Here is a 22500-nt window from a genome sequence, read left to right on the forward strand (position 1 = left end):
CGTCGTACTATTCGATTTTATTAAGCACGTTCTCCGCGGATTCGTCTAGCCAATTGAATATCCTTTGGCATAATAGTAACACGCTTAGCGTGTATAGCGCACAAGTTGGTATCTTCGAAAAGGCCTACCAGATATGCTTCGCTAGCCTCTTGTAGAGCCATAACGGCTGAACTTTGGAATCGCAAATCAGTTTTAAAAATCTTGGGCGATTTCTCTTACTAATCTCTGGAATGGTAGTTTTCGGATTAATAATTCCGTACTTTTTTGGTAACGACGAATCTCTCGAAGAGCGACAGTACCGGGTCTGTATCTGTGAGGTTTCTTAACTCCTCCAGTAGCGGGTGCGCTTTTTCGGGCGGCTTTAGTAGCCAACTGCTTTCTAGGGGCTTTACCTCCGGTAGATTTGCGAGCTGTTTGCTTTGTACGAGCCATCGTATACGAATAGTTCCTCAGTCGAACGACAAATACTGATTAGTGAGCCTTCACGATCGGTCGTTTGTTACCAACGTCCAATAATTCAGTATATGTATCGCGAAGATTAGCGAATCAGAGAAGGCGAAGGGAAGGATAGCTAGTAGGCGGAGCCTACGCGCGCGCGCCGCGTATGGATAAATATAGACGGCTTCGCGGGTTAGGGCAGCTGAGTCTGACTCTGAGCATTGTAAAGTAAACATCGAGCGTTTTTGACCTGAATTATTGGAAGTTGGCTAATTATAGTTTTTGGAATTGTAAAGGAGTCTTCGGCAGTAGTTTCTTTATACTGAGATTAGGGAAGTAAAAACAAACACCCCAAATTACTTCCCGAAGTGAATTCGACATAAATAACTGCCCAAATTTGCCTTTTTCAAGGCAACAACACTACTGGAGTTTTTTTTCCAAAGAGGAGTTTTCCTAGGAGCTTGGACGTCCAACTATATAAATACACATAGATATATACCGAGGTGTACATATACATCCCCATCGTTGTACCAAGGAGATTTCCAGGATAATAAAACACCAACAGTGTCTCTCAGGAGCTGTAAACCGACTCTAAACTGAACTTGTTAGTTCAAACTTGTCCTTTTTAGGACTACCTTATAAAAAGAATTCGAAATCTGCTACTTCGGCGTCACGCCGCACCGAGGGACCCACTAGCCGGCCTTCTTGGACGTATTTGGCCTACCCAGGCTTGAATACATCGGAGGGTACGCCGACCCAGCATATCTAAGGGGCAGTCTACGTGGGCTGTCCCATTGCACTGATATCTGGGGGCTTTAAAGCGACCGTGCGCCTCCGGAGGCAGTCTCTTTCCTTCGGGTTTAGGGAGCTAGGTAGGTCAAATCGCGATAGTGTGTCGGCTAGGTTTAGGGATCGTAGGGAACCCTCTGGTCCGGCCTAGTGCCATCGTGGTGGCCAGTTGCACCCCCGCGGCGCCCATTAGATAGATAGTGAATAGGGAACATATAATAGAATCGCAGATCTTGTGTATGAAAAGGAAGATCGCAGCAATGCAGGGAAACCGCGACGTTCCGAACTCGGGGAGCGAGGACGGAGCTCCGTATAGATCCTCCGGCGGCCTAGCACCTGCCGGCTCTGGTCTGCGTGCGACAGGCGGCCCAGGAGCGGATGGTCCGTTGCAAATCCACACCCAGCCGGGTATCACTTCAGGACCGCTCCGGGTACCGTCCTGGCGACATGGCGCCCAACGTGGGGCATTTTTGCGTCTCCAGGAGGAGGCATCGAGGAAAGAACGAGCTTCTGCGACGAACGAGGAGCGTTTTGAGAATAAGGGAGGTCTAGAGACTCCCTTTAGGAGTCTTACTTCCACGTTTGAGGAGGAAGGCGAGGGACCGCTCAAGAAAGCCTTGACCATACCCTTAGGGATGCGGAAGGAGCATCCTTTCGGATAATCAGTGAGATTGGGTCCCCACCTTCACTCCAAACGACTTGGACCCTTCCAAGGGCAAGCAGAGACTTATGAGTCCCCCGCGAGAGGAGCCTGCTCTGGCTGCAGGCCTTGTACCAAATAGCCAGTGGCGCCCAGAGATAAATAGACACGTGACTTTTCAGCCTCTTGGGCAAGAGTCTGGAAGGCGAGAGAGTCAAGAGGATTCGATTGATAGGCTGTCGGCTATGCTATGTAGAGTGCTCAGCCAAGCCCAAAAGCCGAATAATAGCCGTTTCGAAAGGTTTAGGCTCCCGACGTTTTCCGGAAGCGAAAACGAAGACCCGGAAGTTTTTATTTCTAAGCTTTCAACGGAGTTGGTGAGGAGTGATGTTCCGGAAGGAGACTGGGTACATATACTGTTTGCTCAGCTCACTGGAGACGCTTCTAAATGGGCAGCAATATATTCACAGACCCAAATCACCTGGTCGATGATGGTGGCGAGACTAATTCAGAAATACGCCAGCCCTGAGCTGATCGCAAAGCTCACGGCAAAGTTCTATGGGGAAGGACAAGACCGAAATACGAAGGCGGACGTATTTATAATTAAAAAGTTTGGACTAGCAAAAAGGCTGTTTCCTGGCGGGCAGGAAAGGGAGGTCTTGCAGATCATAGCCCAACTACTTTCACCTGAGCTGCGTTGCTTCTTTCGGGGCAAGCAGTTGGTAAACATTGAGAATTTGATACAAGACGCTAGCAACATTGAGGAGGACTTGAGGTTGTCCAACAAAATGCATAGAAGCATAAACCCCCAAACCGATCGCACCTTGACGGGTCCGAACTCAGGCAATGTAGTCCGCAACCAAGGAGGGTGGAACAACAATCGGGGTGCTGGCTCTGCGGAGATTTACCGTCCCCCACAGCGGCTGCTGATCAAGATAGATCAGCACCCAGGCAGGCAGCGAGCAATGAGCGTCGTGAACGCCACAATAACGTGGTGGAAGCGATGTCCTCGGAGCAGGTGGAAAACTAGATGGGGCTGGAGCATCTAGCAGTGGAGAGCCGAAGGCCCCAATAGTTGAGAACCACTGCAAAAACTCCCCAAACTTCACTGAGCTGGAGTGTTACATGTCTCTAGCCGAAGAACGCCCTCTGATAGGGAGGAACCTCCCTAGGATCCCTTGCACAGTCAATTCCACGACTCTGCCCGCCCTTATTGATACTGGAGCTTCCAGTAATTTCATTCAAGCTAGCGTGATCGCTCATATGGATTTAACCAGACTTCCGAACCCGGCTACGGTGTTCATGGGCTGCGAAAGCAACATAAGCCAGAGTTTAGGCCAGATCACGCTGCCAGTGGAAATCGAAGAACGGAAGTTCCAGATTAAATTTACGGTCCTTACCAAGTTGCAGGAGCAAATAATCTTGGGTCTTCCTTTCCTTAAGAAAACTGAAGCTACTATAGATGTAGGCAGAGGGTCAATCTATTTGGGGCAAGCCCCCAGATTGTGCATTTATTTTGAGACATACCCAAGCCAAAGAAATTTCTTAAGGAAGGATATCCCGCTGGAGTTGGAAGACTCTCAATTTTCCCCCGAGAGCAAGGATAAGCTCCTCCCGATTTTAAAACAATTCCCAGATGTCTTCGAGGAGACAATTCGTCAGCCCCAAACCAAGGCTACGGTACATAAGATAAGAGTGAAGGAGGAGAGGCCCTTCCGACAGTCCCGTTATGGAAAAATGTCGGAGGTGCGGAAGGCAATCGTCCATGACGAAATCTCTAAATTATTAGAGGCAGGAGTGATTGCCCGAAGCACCTCTCCTTACTGCTCGCCAGTAGTCTTGGTCCCCAAGAAAGGGGGGAAACTCCGGTTCTGTGTAGATTATAGACAGATAAACAAGTTGATTATAACGGAGGCCCCCTATCTACCCCCAATTCAGGAGACGGTGCGAGAGATGGGTAGGGCATCCATCTTCACAACCTTAGATCTAAGGAACGGTTTCTGGCAGGCCCCATTGGACAAGGAGTCTAGGAAGTACACCGCATTCGGAGGACCGGATGGAGCGGTGTACGAGTTCAAGGTTCTCAGCTTTGGACTCAAGAATGGGCCTGCCGTGTTCCAGAAACTGATGTCGGAAGTCTTGGTAGGTTTTGTAGACAAGTTCTGCAAGGTCTACCTGGACGACATCATTGTATATTCACATGATCTACAGGAGCACTGCGGTCACTTGCAGCTGATATTGGAGCGACTGAGGCTTCATGGGCTCTGGCTGTCCCCATCCAAGTGCCAGTTCGGGTCTAGCACCTTGAACTACCTCGGCCGGGTCGTATCCAAGGATGGGAATAAGCCGCAGGAGCAACACGTTTTAAACGTAAAGGAGTTCCCAGCGCCCAGTAATATAAAGCAGGTGCGCGCCTTCTTGGGCACCGCCGGATGGCTTAGGGAATACATCCCGAATTTTGCCGAGATAGCCGCACCGCTGACCGACCTTATCGATAGAAAGAAAAGGTTTCTCTGGACCTCGGAAGCGCAAGACAGCTTCCAGGCAATAAAGGAAGCCGTTTCCCAGCCGTTAGAGTTAGCGCGACCTGACCCCCACTTACCATATGGCCTCCAGACGGACGCCAGCCATATTGGCATTGGCGCCGTATTGTTCCAAATAGACCCCAAGGAGGTAATAGGAGGATAATCGCTTATAGTAGCGCCAAGCTAAACGCCACCGAAAGGAAATATCATATCAATGAGACCGAATGCCTTGCGGTGGTGTGGGCGATTAAAAAGTACAAGCATTATCTCCAGGATGGGAGCTTTACCTTGTTCACCGATAATTCGGCACTGCTGTGGTTAGACAAGATGAAGGATGAGAAAGCCAAGCTGACTCGCTGGTCTTTGCTCCTACAGGAATATGATTTCAGGGTGGAACACATACCAGGTAAGAGGAATCAGCTACCTGACTTTCTGTCCCGAAATCCGACCCAGCCCCAAACAAATATGGACCTTGATACCGACGTAGAGAGGATGTTCTTTCCTCACAAAGAAATGGAGACACCTGACGAAGCGGAGGATGAGATCCTGCTTCAGCTCGCGGACGAGTTGGGCGAGCTATTTAACGTATGCGACTTGGTCTGCGTACAGGCCAGCGACCCCGAGACGTTGAATCAGATACAGACCTGGTTCGAGGAGGTCGCTGAACTGCAACGTAGTAGTGATAGCGTAAGACGTTTTAGGCTCCGGATCGAGAGGGCCAGAGCGAACCCTAATCCGACCGAATACGAGAAACGGATCCTGCATGATTTCCAAATGGAAAGTGATTTATTGTACTATGTGGGACCTAACCAGGATGCCAAGAGGTTACTGGTCCCAAGGCGCTGCTGGGATCAGTTAATCCGGCGTTATCATGATCAAGCAGGTCACCCCGGAGTAGAAGAAACCCAGAATCAGATCAGTAGACATTTCTACTGGTCTAATATGCGGAAGCAGGTCTCCGCATATGTGAACACGTGTCTGACTTGCGCAACAACGAAGCGGAGTCCTCCCCAGGAAGCCGCCCCCCTACGGCCGAATGAGCCAGACCGTCCCTGGCAGATGGTATCAATTGACGTACTTGGCCCCTATAGCCCTACGGAAAAGGGTAATAGGTATATCATATTGGCCACCGACTGCTTCAGCAAATGGGTAGAGGCCCGCACCGCAGAGTCTGTTCAGTCGGCCACCGTGATTGAATTTCTTGCGCAGGAGATCTGCTATCGGTGGGGGTTCCCGGAGGTGGTGATCACGGATAGTGCCGCGATGTTCTTGGGCAGGAACTGGGAACAGTACTGCCAACGGAATGAGATCGCGACGCGGACTAGCCCCGGGTACCACCAACAGGCTAACCCTGTAGAAAGACGGGTTCAGGAGCTGAAGAAGATGCTGCGGGCTGCCTTGATAGGTAAAGACGAATCGCACTGGGAGCGATGTCTCCCGGAAATTATCTTCAACTTACGAACCCGTACCAACGCGGCTTCGAATGTCACTCCCTGCCAGCTCCTGCTAGGCTACGAGTTGCCTCGGCCTGGCGATTGGGACACTCCCCTACAAAGGAGACGAAGCCTCATAATGAGGACCGTGCCCAACGCGTAGAGGAAGCACAGCAGAGCTCGGCTGCGTATCGCAATAAACGGTTCCCGGATAAGAACAAAGTGCCGGCTGTCGTGTTCGTGCCGGGCCAGTGGGTGCTGTGTCGAAATTACGACAAGAGAGCTCGGAAGAACTTTGGGCCAACGTGGACAACTCCGTGTCGAGTCCAGAGGCAGTTGGGTCCTAACACATACGTGGTGAATAAAGGTGGTGTAGACCGGTCATCCACACGGACGATCTGAGACCTGCCCCACCTCCGCGAGAAGGTCAGGAGCACCTTGACCCGCGCTCGGCGCATGTAGATTAAATAGCTTAGGTATAAGATAAGTAAGATCCCTTGTGTAATTATTGTTGTTGCCAGCAGAGCCTGAGAGGAGGGACAGGCAAGGAAGCTGAGTGATGTATTTTGTTAAAAACTTAGGTTAAGGGGGATAAAATATTGTAAATTAGGTTAAGGACTTATTGTAAAAAGATTGTTTTGAGTATTTCCCTAATAAAGAGTACTTCCTGGTCTCGGTTTTAAAGAAACTACAAGCGACTCCTTAAAGCGGGGGTGTTACCAACGTCCAATAATTCAGTATATGTATCGCGAAGATTAGCGAATCAGAGAAGGCGAAGGGAAGGATAGCTAGTAGGCGGAGCCTACGCGCGCGCGCCGCGTATGGATAAATATAGACGGCTTCGCGGGTTAGGGCAGCTGAGTCTGACTCTGAGCATTGTAAAGTAAACATCGAGCGTTTTTGACCTGAATTATTGGAAGTTGGCTAATTATAGTTTTTGGAATTGTAAAGGAGTCTTCGGCAGTAGTTTCTTTATACTGAGATTAGGGAAGTAAAAACAAACACCCCAAATTACTTCCCGAAGTGAATTCGACATAAATAACTGCCCAAATTTGCCTTTTTCAAGGCAACAACACTACTGGAGTTTTTTTTCCAAGAGGAGTTTTCCTAGGAGCTTGGACGTCCAACTATATAAATACACATAGATATATACCGAGGTGTACATATACATCCCCATCGTTGTACCAAGGAGATTTCCAGGATAATAAAACACCAACAGTGTCTCTCAGGAGCTGTAAACCGACTCTAAACTGAACTTGTTAGTTCAAACTTGTCCTTTTTAGGACTACCTTATAAAAAGAATTCGAAATCTGCTACTTCGGCGTCACGCCGCACCGAGGGACCCACTAGCCGGCCTTCTTGGACGTATTTGGCCTACCCAGGCTTGAATACATCGGAGGGTACGCCGACCCAGCATATCTAAGGGGCAGTCTACGTGGGCTGTCCCATTGCACTGATATCTGGGGGCTTTAAAGCGACCGTGCGCCTCCGGAGGCAGTCTCTTTCCTTCGGGTTTAGGGAGCTAGGTAGGTCAAATCGCGATAGTGTGTCGGCTAGGTTTAGGGATCGTAGGGAACCCTCTGGTCCGGCCTAGTGCCATCGTGGTGGCCAGTTGCACCCCCGCGGCGCCCATTAGATAGATAGTGAATAGGGAACATATAATAGAATCGCAGATCTTGTGTATGAAAAGGAAGATCGCAGCAATGCAGGGAAACCGCGACGTTCCGAACTCGGGGAGCGAGGACGGAGCTCCGTATAGATCCTCCGGCGGCCTAGCACCTGCCGGCTCTGGTCTGCGTGCGACAGGCGGCCCAGGAGCGGATGGTCCGTTGCAAATCCACACCCAGCCGGGTATCACTTCAGGACCGCTCCGGGTACCGTCCTGGCGACACGTTAACAGTTTTATTCAGGTATAAGGATAGGGAACTTCTACCATTGGTTGAATCGAAGAAAGTGGGCGTGTCCCCAAAAACAAGACAAAACCAGCTTTCCAGCGCCGACGGCCTTCAGTTGTTCTCGAGCATTCGAAGTAGTAATAACGTATTTCGCTCGTACTTTTTTTCTCTATAATCTTCCGTTTGTATTACACAAAATGACTGGTAGAGGAAAAGGAGGAAAGGGATTAGGAAAAGGCGGAGCAAAAAGACATCGCAAAGTGTTGCGAGATAATATTCAAGGAATTACGAAGCCTGCCATCAGAAGATTAGCTCGTCGTGGAGGTGGTAAAACGTATATCCGGATTGATATACGAAGAAACTCGTGGAGTACTCAAAGTATTTCTCGAAAATGTTATCAGAGATGCGGTAACATATACAGAACACGCCAAAAGAAAAACCGTCACGGCCATGGACGTAGTATACGCTCTCAAACGTCAAGGGCGTACATTATATGGTTTCGGCGGTTAGATTCATATTCCGACGAGAAATTTAAAAAAAAAAACGGTTCTTTTCAGAACCACAATTTGTTTTCAAAACGAATTCGATTTATATACTTTACTTTGGTGTGAGTAATAATTAACGAATTACCAAATTAAATTCGAACGATATACCCATCTAATTTTAAGCATTATCTGTCATTCTTTTGATTACCTGAATAATTGCTTCATTTTATCCTGTATACTTAACGAAATTATTAATTTCAACCTTACTACATCTGTATACGAAGAAGAAAAGAGAAGAACGATCTGTACAATTAGATTATATACCACTCGGTTTCTAAATCTATAGGACAGGGAAGCTACTGGTATCTAGCTAGCTAGCTAGCTAGGTAGCTCCCAAACTATTCAATTATTCACCAATAGAAATTACATATGAAACTTTTCTGAAACGCCGCTTTAAAACGCGATACCATTTGTACGTAAAGAAAAAATTGAAAAAATGAATATTCATAAACTGATCGAAGGTTAATGAACCACTGTCCAAATATTATTGTTTTAATGCTTATAATATTCATCTATCCCATTTCACAAATTACTATGAATAATAATAACAACCTATTTTTATATACTCGTCATTCATTTCTGCAGATATTGAAATGTATGTATGCATTCATCTATGCTATATAATTTAATTAGGTATAATTTTTTTCATTTATTCATTCCAATTTACTCATGATTGTCTATATTGTAATTCCACGAACAAGAATGTATAATATTTCTATGGATATTGTTATGTTTATTCATTTGTATACCTAAATCTGATATTACTGCATACATTTTATTTTCATCACGAATAAACGTACAGACATTCTGATATTTGATTTCAGCAAATAGAAATCACTTGTTTCGGCACGAAAATAAGAAGTTGAACAATAATAATATTATTAATCATGTATACATGTATACGTAAATATGCGCAAGCAAGAAAGAAACAATCGCATATCGTGCTGCGTCAACAATTGTATCGAAAAGCGATGACAAGAAAATAAAAAAAAAATATATGCAATTGTCGAATTCATTAGAGAAAATCGTTGTGGCCCTGATAAGGGCCGATATTTTATTTGTCGCTTTCCTCTCTCAGGAAATGTGTACTTATGCCTTCTTTTCGGTTTTTTTCGGTAACAAAACCGCCTGAATATTGGGCAAAACACCACCTTGAGCAATGGTTACTCCTGATAACAATTTATTGAGTTCTTCGTCGTTTCGAATGGCCAGCTGTAAATGTCTAGGAATGATACGGGTTTTTTTGTTATCGCGAGCCGCATTACCGGCCAATTCCAAGACTTCAGCTGCCAAATATTCCATTACTGCGGCTAAGTAAACCGGGGCGCCGGCACCAACTCGTTCGGCATAATTTCCCTTACGAAGGAGTCGATGAATACGTCCTACTGGGAATTGGAGTCCAGCCCGACTGGAACGGGACTTTGCCTTTCCCTTAACTTTACCTCCTTTTCCACGTCCAGACATGTCGAATCGTAGATTAGTATTATATATCGGATAAATTTAAAGAATTCACTGAGAATTATTCGATGTTGCTCTAACAGTAGCTTTCTATACAATGATTTCTATATAGAATCGACCTGTATTAATACCGTCCTACCGACCAATGGGCGTTCTCGAACGCTCAACTTTCCGGTGGGCGGAGCCTACTAGAGTTCCAGTTACTATCTGAAATAGTGACGACAGAGTGGCGTCTTTTACACTGAGTCGAAAGCAAACCTGCACGATAGTACTTGTTTGTTTGATATTGACGAAATTAAATTTTCAGAATGCCACCCAAAGCTAGTGGAAAGGCTGCGAAGAAGGCCGGAAAGGCCAAAAGAATATATCGAAGACCGATAAGAAAAAGAAGAGGAGAGGAAGGAAAGTTACGCAATTTATATCTACAAAGTATTGAAACAAGTCCATCCCGATACCGGAATATCCAGTAAAGCGATGAGCATCATGAACAGTTTCGTAAATGATATATTTGAGCGTATCGCAGCGGAAGCCTCCCGTCTTGCTCATTATAACAAGCGATCGACTATTACGAGCAGAGAAATTCAGACTGCAGTACGTCTGTTACTTCCTGGTGAATTGGCGAAGCACGCCGTCAGCGAAGGCACCAAAGCAGTTACGAAATATACCAGTTCGAAATAATTTACTTATTCCGGTCTACGATATACATTCTTAAAAAAAAACGGTTCTTTTCAGAACCACAAAATATTTATGAAAGAATTCTTACAATATCGTTTCGACGCTGAATGATAATTTATTTTTGCTAGGGCGCTAGGTCTCACTCGGTTGGGTTGCCTTGTTATCAGTACATTGTTACCTCCTTTCGTGAAACGCGCGATGATAATAAATAATTTTGCCACCTATATTTAGATGGTGCTTACCTACCTATCAACCTAAAAAGTTAACGTTCGTTACTGTTATACTAGTCATGTACTCTATTACTTATGTTATTTTTTAACGTGTTTTTTTTTATTTACGTGCTAATATGTTGTCTAAAAACGTTTATGATTAGCATTTCTGATTTCGACTATAACATTGACGATTTATATATTTCGGGTGGGGGTGGGTGTGTATTACTCCGTTATAGATAGAGCTCACAGTATCGTCGTTCGTTCGTTCGTTCGTTCGTGTTGTAGTATCGACCTTTTTATTGAAAGTATATTACGATGATTATATCTTATCGAATATAACATTAATAACGTTCGTTATTATTCGAATGCCGTTTTCATCGAACACTTTTATAGGGATAATTTTTGAAAATGTTGATGCTATTAGAAGCGTCGGTTCTTGGTTATAGTCGTGTATGAAGGTAGACACGAGGTCTCTTCGATGCCCCTATTCACTCGTGTATTTATCGAGTATTATCGGCTAATGTATCATGTTTCTATAGACAGTCGCGCCTATGATATTTATTCGAAGGTTCCTTCCAGATCATCGATTACGAGTATTTTCGGAAAGGAATTGTCTGGAGTTACGTCAAAATCATCAATACTTCATATTTCATTGTAATTTACTGTGAGTTGTCGAGGTTTAATATTAGCTTTTTCTTATCAGAAAATATTTTCGGAATACGTAGAATCTATCCACGTTATTGTGCTAGTCGAAGTCTAAATAGGAAACCGGCATTGATTTCGTAAAGAAGTTGATGCGAACATTTCGACAGCAGAATGGAAGCCGTCAATATCGTGTCTAACGAGAATGTCGAGCGTTCAGTCTCCCGTCCGCCTGTGCTTCGACCCAGAATATTTAAACAAACGGAACACCAGAGGACTACATCATCATCATAGTTCATCAGTTCAGTTCGAGATCTCGTAGAGTGAACATCAACTGAAAGCGAAAGCTTGTACCTGTGAAGGACTACCTAAACTATACAAGTGTGAAGTGTCTGAGAAACACAAACAATAGTTCTTCTTAGAACTAAACGAGATTAACATCTTATGGAAAATAGTTCTTCTCAGAACTAAGAATTCGACAAACTAACCCACTTACTTTCAGGAATTTTACTCTAGAATTACAGAGAGACTAAAAATGGAAGCAGAGTGTAAAGCTTTAAGAGAGGACAACGCGAAACTCAGGGATACGCTAGACAGATTGGTAAGTCAAATAACAGACTTAAATAGGAAATTCGACCAGATACTGGCCGAAAACATGACGCTCAGAAAAAAACTTGAGGAAAAGGAAAGAGCAAAACCAGACACAAAAGGGAAAAAACAGGAAAGAAGCAGGAGGAACCCAAAGCCCCAGCCACGGGTAAAACCGAAAAAACAAACAAAGAGGAAAAGACCAAAAAACCCGAAGTCATCGAGAATGACAAGGAAACGGGAAGAGAAACCTCCCAGAAGAGGCAAAGGAAAACAGAGGAGACCACGGACACAGAGACGGAGGACGGTTTTGTAAAAACCGAGTCAAGAAAGGCCAGAAAAAGAACCGTGCGGCTAATTGCCGTAAACAAAAAACCAGAGGAAATGGAGACGGAGACAATGGCACCAACGGAAACGGAGATGCCAAAACAAAAACTCCCAGAAGTACCAGTATGGCCACAAATCCGGCCAAACCCGAATGCTGAGACACCGGAGGCACAACCGCAAACACAACCACCAGTCGACCCATCGAAACCGCCACCGATCGTATTACACGACAAAACAAAATGGACAGACGTGTCCAGGGAACTGAACAGGAGGAAGATAAACTTCGCGAGAGCCAAGCTCACGAGCGAAGGCATAATCATATACACAGACGAGGAAGACAGTTGGCGGCGCTGCACCAAATACATGGAGGAAACCCGACTAGACTTCCACACCTACACGCTAAAAAGAGAAGTCCCACTACACGTGGTGATAAAAGGCATACCGGACAACATCGAGGCGGAAGATGTGGCAGCCGACCTCAGACGACAAGGGTACGAGGTCATAGAATGCCACAGAATGACCTCGAGGAAAACAAAACAGAGCCTCCCGCTCTTCCTGGTCAAGGTCCCCAAAGACCAGAACGCGATATACCAAATAAGAACATGCGTGGATCTAATAGTAAGGGCAGAACCGCAGAGAACAAACAGCCGAATCGTAGCGCAGTGCCACCGCTGCCAATACTTCGGCCACGCGCAGAGGTGCTGCCACGCCACAGCCAGATGCGTAAAATGCGGAGAAAACCACATTACAAGCGCATGCGAGAAGCCAAGAGAGACGCCAGCAAAGTGTGCCAACTGCCTGGAGGCGCACCCAGCCAGCTACCGGGGATGCAGAATGTTCCCCAAACCTAGGACAACACCACAACAACAACAGGGAGGGAAGAGGCGCGACAAGCGGAGAACCAGCGGCCTCAAACCCAGCAGACAAGGACAACGCGAAGGGAAAACCACACCATGACTGACACGAATAGGATAATCTCTGTCCTAGGAAGTCTCAACTCAGAACAGCAAAAGATCGCGCAAGCGGTCTTAGCAGCACTAACACAAAACGAAAGACGTTAATGCCAGAACGAATTCCGGAAACCCTAAGGATAGGATCCTGGAACATCAACGGCCTGAGAAACAGGAAAAACGAGCTCCTGGAAATGCTGTCGCGGCTAGAAGTAGACGTCATGGCACTACAGGAAACAAAAATAAGGACTGAGATGAGATGTCGTATCCCAGGATACAATATATACAGGGCAGAAAGGCCAGGGGGACGCAATGCCGCAGGGGCGCTGCGTTACTAGTGAAAACAGATTTAATACAGTACGAAGACAGGAAACCGGACATAGCAATCGGCGAAGCCATAGCAGTCAAAGTCAAAACAAGCCGATACGGCAAATAAGAATAGCATCAGTGTATCTCCGCCCACAAACCAGAGAAACAAGACTAGAACGAACGGATATTGCAGAAATATTCCCAGACCACTCACCAACAGTAGCCATCGGCGACTTTAACGCCAAATCACGACAGTGGAACTGTATGTATGGAAACGCGAGAGGAAACATACTAATAAGACAATTAGAAGAATTTGAGGAGATAACAGTGGTGGCACCGCACATGCCAACACACTACCCACAAAGAGGCATAGAACAACTTGCCGACATCCTCGACATCGCACTAGTACAAAACATCGAAACAACGGAGATGGAAGTGCTAGACGAAGGGTCGTCAGACCACAACCCCGTCCTATTCTCAATAGGAAGAGGTGAAGTGGAAGTAGACAACCCAGTTAAGCGAGTAATAAACTGGAATAGATTCCAGCGCGCCATACACGATGCTATGGGAGACATGCCACGCATCGAAACAACAGAAGACCTGAGGAACGCTGTGGACCAACTACAGCAAGCAATAATCAGAACGGTGAACGAAAGCGCAAGGGAAGTCCCTGCCCCACGCTTCAACTTCCAAGACCACCTCCCACCAGAAACGACGGAACTGATTAGGATAAGAAGAAGACTGAAAAGGCGTTACCAGAGAACCAGAGCGCCTCTGGATAAAGCTTGCATGAACAGAGCCAACCGACTGCTAAGAGAAGAACTGAAAAACATCAGAGACAGACAGTGGACTACCCGTCTAGAAGAGTTAAACACCGAGGATAACTCTGCATGGAGAATGCAGAAGATACTAAGGAACGGACCTCGTCAGCCATGCCCGCGTATACGCGGGGACAACGGAATCGTCTACACTGACCTGGAGAAGGCGGAAGCTTTCGCGGACAACTTGGAGAGGCAGTGCAGAGAGAACAGAGTCCCTCTTACAGACGAAGTAGAAGAAACAGAACGACAGGTGGAAAGAACGGCGCGAAGAATAAAGAACCGACGAACGAACACCCAACCCCTGGCCGCGACATCTCCCGAGGAGGTGAAAGGCATCTTAAGACGCCTAATCACTCGGAAAGCCCCAGGCCCGGACGGAATAACAAACCGGGCACTGAAAGTCCTGCCCCGAAAAGGCATAGCAGCCATCACAAACATCGTGAATGGCATACTGAGACTACAACATTTCCCGCGCCCGTTCAAGGAGGCAACGGTGATTCACATACCGAAGCCAGGAAAAAACCACCTGCTCCCACAAAACCACAGGCCAATCAGCTTACTTCCAGCCATCAGCAAAGTGGCGGAACGCGTTATCCTAAAAAGACTAGAGGAACAAACCAACGAACTGGGAGTCCTCCCGGACGAACAGTTCGGCTTCAGATCCGAACACTCCACCGAGCTACAAGTCCTAAGGGTCGTGGACTTTGCAACAGAGGGATTCAACCTCGGCAGAGGACGCAACACCGGAGCCATATTCCTAGACGTCGCCAAGGCGTTCGACAGAGTGTGGCATAACGGATTAATAGCAAAGATGAGCGACTTCGGCTACCCGGACACAATGGTAAGACTAATCGATTCCTTTTTAGAAAACAGAACGTTTCGCTGCAGAGTAGGAAAGGAACTCTCGACAACCCGACAACTAGAAGCAGGAGTCCCGCAAGGCGCGGTCCTTTCGCCACACCTCTTCTCTATATACACAGCAGACGTGCCCAGGCCAGAGAACGGCATTAATAAGCTGGCTCTCTATGCAGACGACACGGCCCTGCTGGCTAGATCCAACAGCGCAACTCACGTTACCAGGTACCTACAGCAACAAGTAGATAGACTAGAGAAATGGGCAAACCGATGGAAGATCGCAATTAACCCTGACAAGAGCCAGGCGATACTGTTCACCCGAAGGCGACGCATGCAACCGGAAGGACACGTCCTCTACAACGGACAAGAGATTCCCTGGAAGGAAAAGGCCAAATACCTGGGGGTCACCCTGGACAAAAGACTGACGTTCCGGGCTCACGTAAGGGAGAGAATAGGGATGGCGAGATCAGCCAGACACAAGCTAAAGCCAATTATAGGCCCCAAATCCAACATGGGGCTGAAAGTTAAGCTGCTAATGATCAGAACAATAATCCTCCCAATGATACTGTACGCCAGCGCAGCATGGGGACACTGCGCGCAGACATACAGAAACAACATACAAACGTTTTTGAACGCGTGCATAAGGGCCGCTCTAAACGCACCCAGATACATGCCCAACAGATATATCAACAGGGACTTGGACCAGGACCCCCATTACGTGGACACATACCTGAGGAAACACGCAGAAAGCGTGTTTGAAAGACTCAGAGTGCACGACAACCCGGCGTTTCGAGACCTGCACGAAGCGTTGAACATGGACGACCCCAGGTTCAGAGAACGGGACAAATACAGAAGACCTATAGACCAAAACAGCAGACCTCCCCCGCGAGTCGCCGTCAGGCGGCTCCGGTAAGTATAATATTCCAGTGTATATTAACACATATTCTCTTTCAGCAAAACCGCGAGTCAATTTCAAAACCACATTTCTCAGCTTCACTGGGAAAAAGCCCGATTATCACAACTCTGGCCACCGTTAGCTTTGGGGCCCCCATGCAAAAATTCAGTCAGGAATACCGCGACAAACAAGAGCCAAAAATTCAAAACGCGAATAGATAGGGAAATAAAAGCACCTAAAGGCTGGTTTCCAACCAAAAGAGGTTAGATATCAATCTTGCTGAAGTGCCAGCAGCTGGATTGAGGACCGTTTCCTTAAGAAACGGGGGTGGAAGGAAAGGGTCGCCAGGTCCAAACCTGCGGAAGCATTTCCGTAAGGAGGGAGCTTGCGACCTGGGCACACAACCCGGGAGGGGCATGGGGGAGGACTACATCATTCTCTCTAGACGCCTAACGAGTGTAGCATCTATCTTCCGAGAATATATTGTCAGTTGTTTTTTTACTATGGCAGACATAGAAAATCAGAATTCTTCGGCTTCGGCTAATTCATCTTCGTCGCCGCAGGCACAGTCTACTGCGAAGAAAGAAAAGAAAGTTAAAAATCCAAGAAGTAAACCTTCTCACCCACCTACGTCGGAAATGGTTAATAACGCTATTAAAGGATTGAAGGAACGGGGTGGTTCCTCTTTACAAGCCATAAAAAAATATATTGCGGCGAATTATAAGGCTGACGCAGAAAAAGTGGCACCTTTCATCAAGAAATATCTTAAATCTGCGGTTGCTTCCGGATCATTAGTACAAACTAAAGGAAAAGGTGCATCGGGGTCGTTCAAATTGGCATCGGCATCTTCTGGTTCGGCAAAACCGTCGGCTACCGAAAAGAAAACGTCCGGTACGGCCGGTGCGAAGGCCAAAAAAACTCCCGTTAAACGCGTAGCTGGTGAAAAAGCTAAAACCGGCAAGAAGGCTGCTGCATCACCGAAAGGTAAGAAAGCCTCTCCGGAAAAGAAAGCGGCTGCCGCAGCCAAGCCTAAAAAGGTAACTGCCGAGGATAAAAAGACCGTCGCTTCTAAGGTTTCGTCCGCGACTTCTGCTAGTAAAACCAAGTCTCCTTCGAAAGCAAAGAAAACTAACAAAGGACCAACAAAAAAGCCGAAAGCACCCAAACCGAAAACCGCGAAAGCGACCCCTGCATCGGCATCTTCTCCGAAAGCCAAAAAAGCTGCCTCTCCAAAAAAGAAGAAGTAAATTCTTCTATCAGTTGACTTCTCTCTCCGGCGACGAAGTCTAAGAAAACAAATGGCCCTTTTCAGGGCCACAATTTTTTTTACAAGAATTCGTATATAATTCAACTGTCCAACAAATATATAAATAAATAGTCAGAACTACCTACCTAGCCTATCCCTATAAACAGAAAAAAAATAGATAAATAATATTTCTTCCGCCGCCGCCGCCGACTATCGAATTGATATGAATCGAATAATTTCGTAAAAGAGTAAAAATTAAAAAATATTGCTCTGTCTTTCTATTTCATTGAAATATGTCTTGTGAACAGTTGACTTATTTTCTGATATTGGGATCGTTTCAGGAAAATGAGTCAAAATCATTTCGAGATTTCCAAACTAAGGGTGTTCCATTTGAGAAATCACTGATTTTTATATCTTCAGAATTACTCATCGACTCCAAATACCTCGTTCATCATTTTGGAAATGTTACTCCTCCTACAAGACGACGGAATGTAATATTTTGATGAATCAATAATAGCTTATGTATTCTATGAGACTTGTTTTCAATTTTATAGGGAAATGGCTCGAGAACCGAATAATACCTACTTTTTCTGTATAAACGATCGAATATCTCGAGAACGATTCATTTTTGGTATAGGGTATATTACAAAAAGTCACTCGAGATTTATGCCAGGTATTCAAAAATATGAATCAGAGGAAATTTACGAAAAGATGGTGATGTTATGAGCGATCTTTCATTCAGTGATCGCTTGTTTTTCGTTATTTATCTCAGCCGTTTCTAAAAATGATCTTTTCGAAAGATTCGTTTCGGAAAGTAAAAAATTTCAGTATTATAATCCATATTTGGATCATACTGAACATGTTCTGCAAACACCCGTGATTTAATATTTACGTGATGCGAGTTATTGAAAATATCATACATTCATTCATTCATTCATTCATATCTATCGATAAACGAATTCTTTCATCAATTGCATTTTGTGGTTCTGAAAAGAACCTTTTTTTTGTATATATTTTCAATATATATTGGGATATATATATATGAAATTAAGCTCGTTCTCCGCGTATTCTCCTTGCTAACTGAATGTCTTTGGGCATAATGGTAACGCGCTTGGCGTGAATGGCGCACAAATTCGTATCTTCGAAGAGTCCTACCAAATACGCCTCGCTAGCTTCTTGCAAAGCCATGACGGCTGAACTTTGGAATCGTAAATCGGTTTTGAAATCTTGAGCGATTTCTCGAACTAAACGTTGAAAGGGTAATTTCCTAATCAACAATTCAGTACTCTTCTGATAACGTCGAATTTCTCGGAGAGCAACAGTACCGGGTCTGTAACGATGAGGTTTTTTAACACCTCCCGTAGCCGGTGCACTTTTGCGAGCTGCTTTAGTAGCTAATTGTTTTCTCGGAGCTTTACCTCCAGTCGATTTACGAGCGGTCTGCTTGGTACGAGCCATTTTCAAAACCTATTGCGAATTGTAACGAACGAAATGTATACCGAACGATAGACGGACAACATATGAACTGAGTCGGCTTATACACGCCAACTATTATATACCATCTAGACGAGACGCCATTGGTCCGATTTCCAGTTGTGGGCGGAGTCATGAAATTTAACAAAACCCGACCGAGTTCGGTGTAGAACTTTAGTCGAAGTCTGTCGTTAGTATCACTAACAGTATTTCATTCGTATCGTGCAGTATATAATTTATTCTTAACATTCGAAATGACTGGTCGTGGCAAGGGAGGTAAAGGTTTAGGAAAAGGAGGAGCGAAACGTCATCGTAAAGTATTGCGTGATAATATCCAAGGAATAACGAAACCTGCCATTAGAAGATTAGCCCGTCGAGGTGGTGTTAAACGTATTTCGGGTTTGATATACGAAGAAACTCGTGGAGTACTCAAAGTATTTCTCGAAAATGTTATCAGAGATGCCGTAACATATACCGAACATGCGAAACGCAAAACCGTCACAGCCATGGATGTTGTATACGCCCTGAAAAGGCAAGGTCGAACCTTGTACGGATTTGGCGGTTGAATTTAATGCCTCCCCCTGTATTGTCCTTACCGTTTCCATAAAAAAAAGGTTCTTTTCAGAACCACAAAAGCTTATGAAATGAATTCGTGTGTATTTTTTATATTTTTGAAGTAAGTCTCAGGTCAAGAAAGTAATACAAATCATGAAATTATGAAACAACAAAATTTAATTGACGCTCCGGAGGGGCGACTTCATTGATGATTCCAGTGGCGCATTTGCTTTTTCAGCTGCAGGAAAACCCGGAAAAACCTGCAGCAGCAGCAAGCACCACATCATGTGAACATCTTGATCTACTAATGTCTTCTCTTTTATAAAACAAAATGTAGGGTATCTCCAGAGACTACAGTAAATTTAGAACATCGCCAGAACACTTAGTGACACGACTATCGTCAAACTTAATCGACCTCTGCCCTCCGGTAGCAAGCAGAATATCGGAAGCGTGAAATAAAAATTTGAATTGGAAATTTTGGCGAAATAACCCGAACGGAAAGTGTAGTGAAAATATAAAAGATAACGGAAAGTGTAGTGAAAATATAAAAGATAACGGAAAGTGTAGTGAACGTTTACCTCTGCCTTCCGCGAACAAGCAGAATATCGGAAGCGTGAAATAAAAATTTGAAATGGAAATTTTGGCGAAATAACCCGAACGGAAAGTGTAGTGAAAATATAAAAGAAAACGGAAAGTGTAGTGAAAATTTAAAAGTAGCGGAAAGTGTAGTGAAAACATAAATATAACGGAAAGTGTAATGAAAGTTTACCTCTGCCTTCTGGGAGCGAGCAGAATTTCGGAAGCGTGAAGAAAATATTGCAGATGGAAACTTTGGCGAAAATAATCGTGAACGGAAAGTGTGGTGAAAATATAAAAGATAACGGAAAGTGTAGTGAAAATATAAAAGATAACGGAAAGTGTAGTGAAAACATAAATATAACGGAAAGTGTAATGAAAGTTTACCTCTGCCTTCTGGGAGCGAGCAGAATTTCGGAAGCGTGAAGAAAATATTTCAGATGGAAACTTTGGCGAAAATAATCGTGAACGGAAAGTGTGGTGAAAATATAAAAGTATCGGAAAGTGTAGTGAAACATAAATATAACGGAAAGTGTAATGAAAGTTTACCTCTGCCTTCTGGGAGCAGCAGAATTTCGGAAGCGTGAAGAAAATATTTCAGATGGAAGTTTTGGCGAAAATAATCATGAACGGAAAGTGTGGTGAAAATATAAAAGATAACGGAAAGTGTAGTGAAAACATAAATATAACGGAAAGTGTAATGAAAGTTTACCTCTGCCTTCTGGGAGCAGCAGAATTTCGGAAGCGTGAAGAAAACATTTCAGATGGAAATTTTGGCGAAAATAAATCATGAACGGAAAGTGTGGTGAAAATATAAAAGTATCGGAAAGTGTAGTGAAAACATAAATATAACGGAAAGTGTAATGAAAGTTTACCTCTGCCTTCTGGGAGCGAGCAGAATTTCGGAAGCGTGAAGAAAATATTGCAGATGGAAACTTTGGCGAAATAATCGTGAACGGAAAGTGTGGTGAAAATATAAAAGTATCGGAAAGTGTAGTGAAAACATAAATATAACGGAAAGTGTAATGAAAGTTTACCTCTGCCTTCTGGTGCGAGCAGAATTTCGGAAGCGTGAAGAAAAAATTTCAGACGGAAATTTTGGCGAAAATAATCATGAACGGAAAGTGTGGTGAAAATAACGGAAAGTGTGGTGAAAATATCGGAAAGTATAGTGAAATTTTCGCCAAAATTTCTCTTTGAAAATTTTTTATCACGCTTCCGAAATTCTGTTTGCTCCCATTAATTCAAGTATCGTCTCACCGTCTCAACTTATATGTTGTAACGGCGAGAAAGCGGTATGGGCCTTACACAAATTTTCACTACACTTTCCGATAAACATTGTAATCGAGACGTCCTGTTGTCAGAACGTTATCCTATAATATTTTAATATATCGATCGATATGCGTATTCATGTCTGATACAATATCATATCGACGGATATAAATTATATTGACTAGGACTATACGAAAAGTGGAAAAAACCGAAAGTCGCGTAGGGTCCCGTCAGCGTTAACGGAAAACGGGCGATGTGCTCGAAACGCCGCTATAGGGGGATAGGTACGTTTCGAAACGGATCGAAAACGCTTCCTCTATAGTATCGGCAGACGCTTGCTCGAGCGCTGTCGGTACCGTGGTCACCGATAACCAAATCACACGATATTCGTTTTTCTGCTGAATAATAACATTAATTCGATATCGTGTCGAGTGCGGGCTTCGCCCACGGTGGTGTGGATAGTTCGTAGTAGTATATCTTCTGCTTCTACCCAACCGAAACCGTCAGACACTGCGAGATCGCGGATTTAGCGAGCGTTTCTACGTAAGCGGTCCCTATGCGATCAACCAAAAAATAACAAAAATTTTGTTATTACACAAAATATGCGACAGCTCTCCTCTGTCCGAGCGAGAATAAATATAATTTCGGAACGAATCTTTCGAGAACACCGAGTCGCTTTCAATCTAGCGAAGGGTCGAGAGAATGTTCGAAGTTTTGTGCCGGTCGACGTATATATCGTCTATTATATATTGTATTTCGAAAAATTACCATACGTACGTGTACGCCGGTGGTTTGTGTAACATTATCATCAGGTCGAGTACGACGAGCGTGTGTTGTAATATTTCTTCTTGAGCAATGTTATAGTTCGATTTGTTGTCGGTCCGGTTTTATTTGAATGAAATAATGCAGAGACACATAGAGATATATAACAACTTTTTCGTTGAGCGTGGCGTTTCGAAAATTTATATTTCGTATAACGCACACACAACACGCACGAAAAGAGAATATAGATCTGTTTCCGTATTTATTATTATTTTAATATTATGGAGACTGAACTAGTTCTACGATAGAACGTCAGCTCCCTGGTTGATCCTGCCAGTAGTCATATGCTTGTCTCAAAGATTAAGCCATGCATGTCTCAGTACAAGCCAAATTAAGGTGAAACCGCGAAAGGCTCATTAAATCAGTTATGGTTCCTTAGATCGTACCCACATTTACTTGGATAACTGTGGTAATTCTAGAGCTAATACATGCAAACAGAGTTCCGACCGGAGACGGAAGGAGCGCTTTTATTAGATCAAAACCAATCGGTGGCGGGTTCGCTCGTCATCGTACACCTTGGTGACTCTGAATAACTTTATGCTGATCGCACGGTCTCGCA

General features: G+C 44.7%; 2 protein-coding genes and 1 non-coding gene across 3 annotated transcripts in view; 1 reads left to right on the top strand and 2 right to left on the bottom strand.

Annotated features, from left to right (window-relative positions):
* The window catches only part of LOC141484352 (histone H3-like), a 495-nt gene extending 2 nt beyond the window's left edge, over positions 1–493 (bottom strand). Inside the window, 2 exon segments of the mRNA XM_074179406.1 lie at positions 1–197; positions 199–493. The exon segment at positions 1–197 is cut by the window's left edge and continues 2 nt beyond it. Of these exon segments, the coding sequence (XP_074035507.1) occupies positions 21–197; positions 199–432 (411 nt within the window). The 5' untranslated portion in view covers positions 433–493 and the 3' untranslated portion in view covers positions 1–20.
* Positions 494–9354: 8861 nt separating this feature from the next.
* On the bottom strand, positions 9355–9729 carry LOC141484353 (histone H2A). Its single transcript, XM_074179407.1, has one exon. The coding sequence runs from the start codon at positions 9727–9729 to the stop codon at positions 9355–9357; it is 375 nt and encodes a 124-aa protein (XP_074035508.1).
* Positions 9730–22198: 12469 nt separating this feature from the next.
* The window catches only part of LOC141484360 (small subunit ribosomal RNA), a 1920-nt gene continuing 1618 nt past the window's right edge, over positions 22199–22500 (top strand). Inside the window, exon 1 of the ribosomal RNA XR_012466604.1 lies at positions 22199–22500. This exon is cut by the window's right edge and continues 1618 nt beyond it. This is a non-coding gene — a ribosomal RNA (small subunit ribosomal RNA).

Source organism: Leptinotarsa decemlineata, unplaced genomic scaffold (assembly GCF_025532065.1).
Source record: "Leptinotarsa decemlineata unplaced genomic scaffold, Ldec_3_MD MMD2_tig00005515, whole genome shotgun sequence".
NCBI lineage: Eukaryota > Metazoa > Arthropoda > Insecta > Coleoptera > Chrysomelidae > Leptinotarsa > Leptinotarsa decemlineata.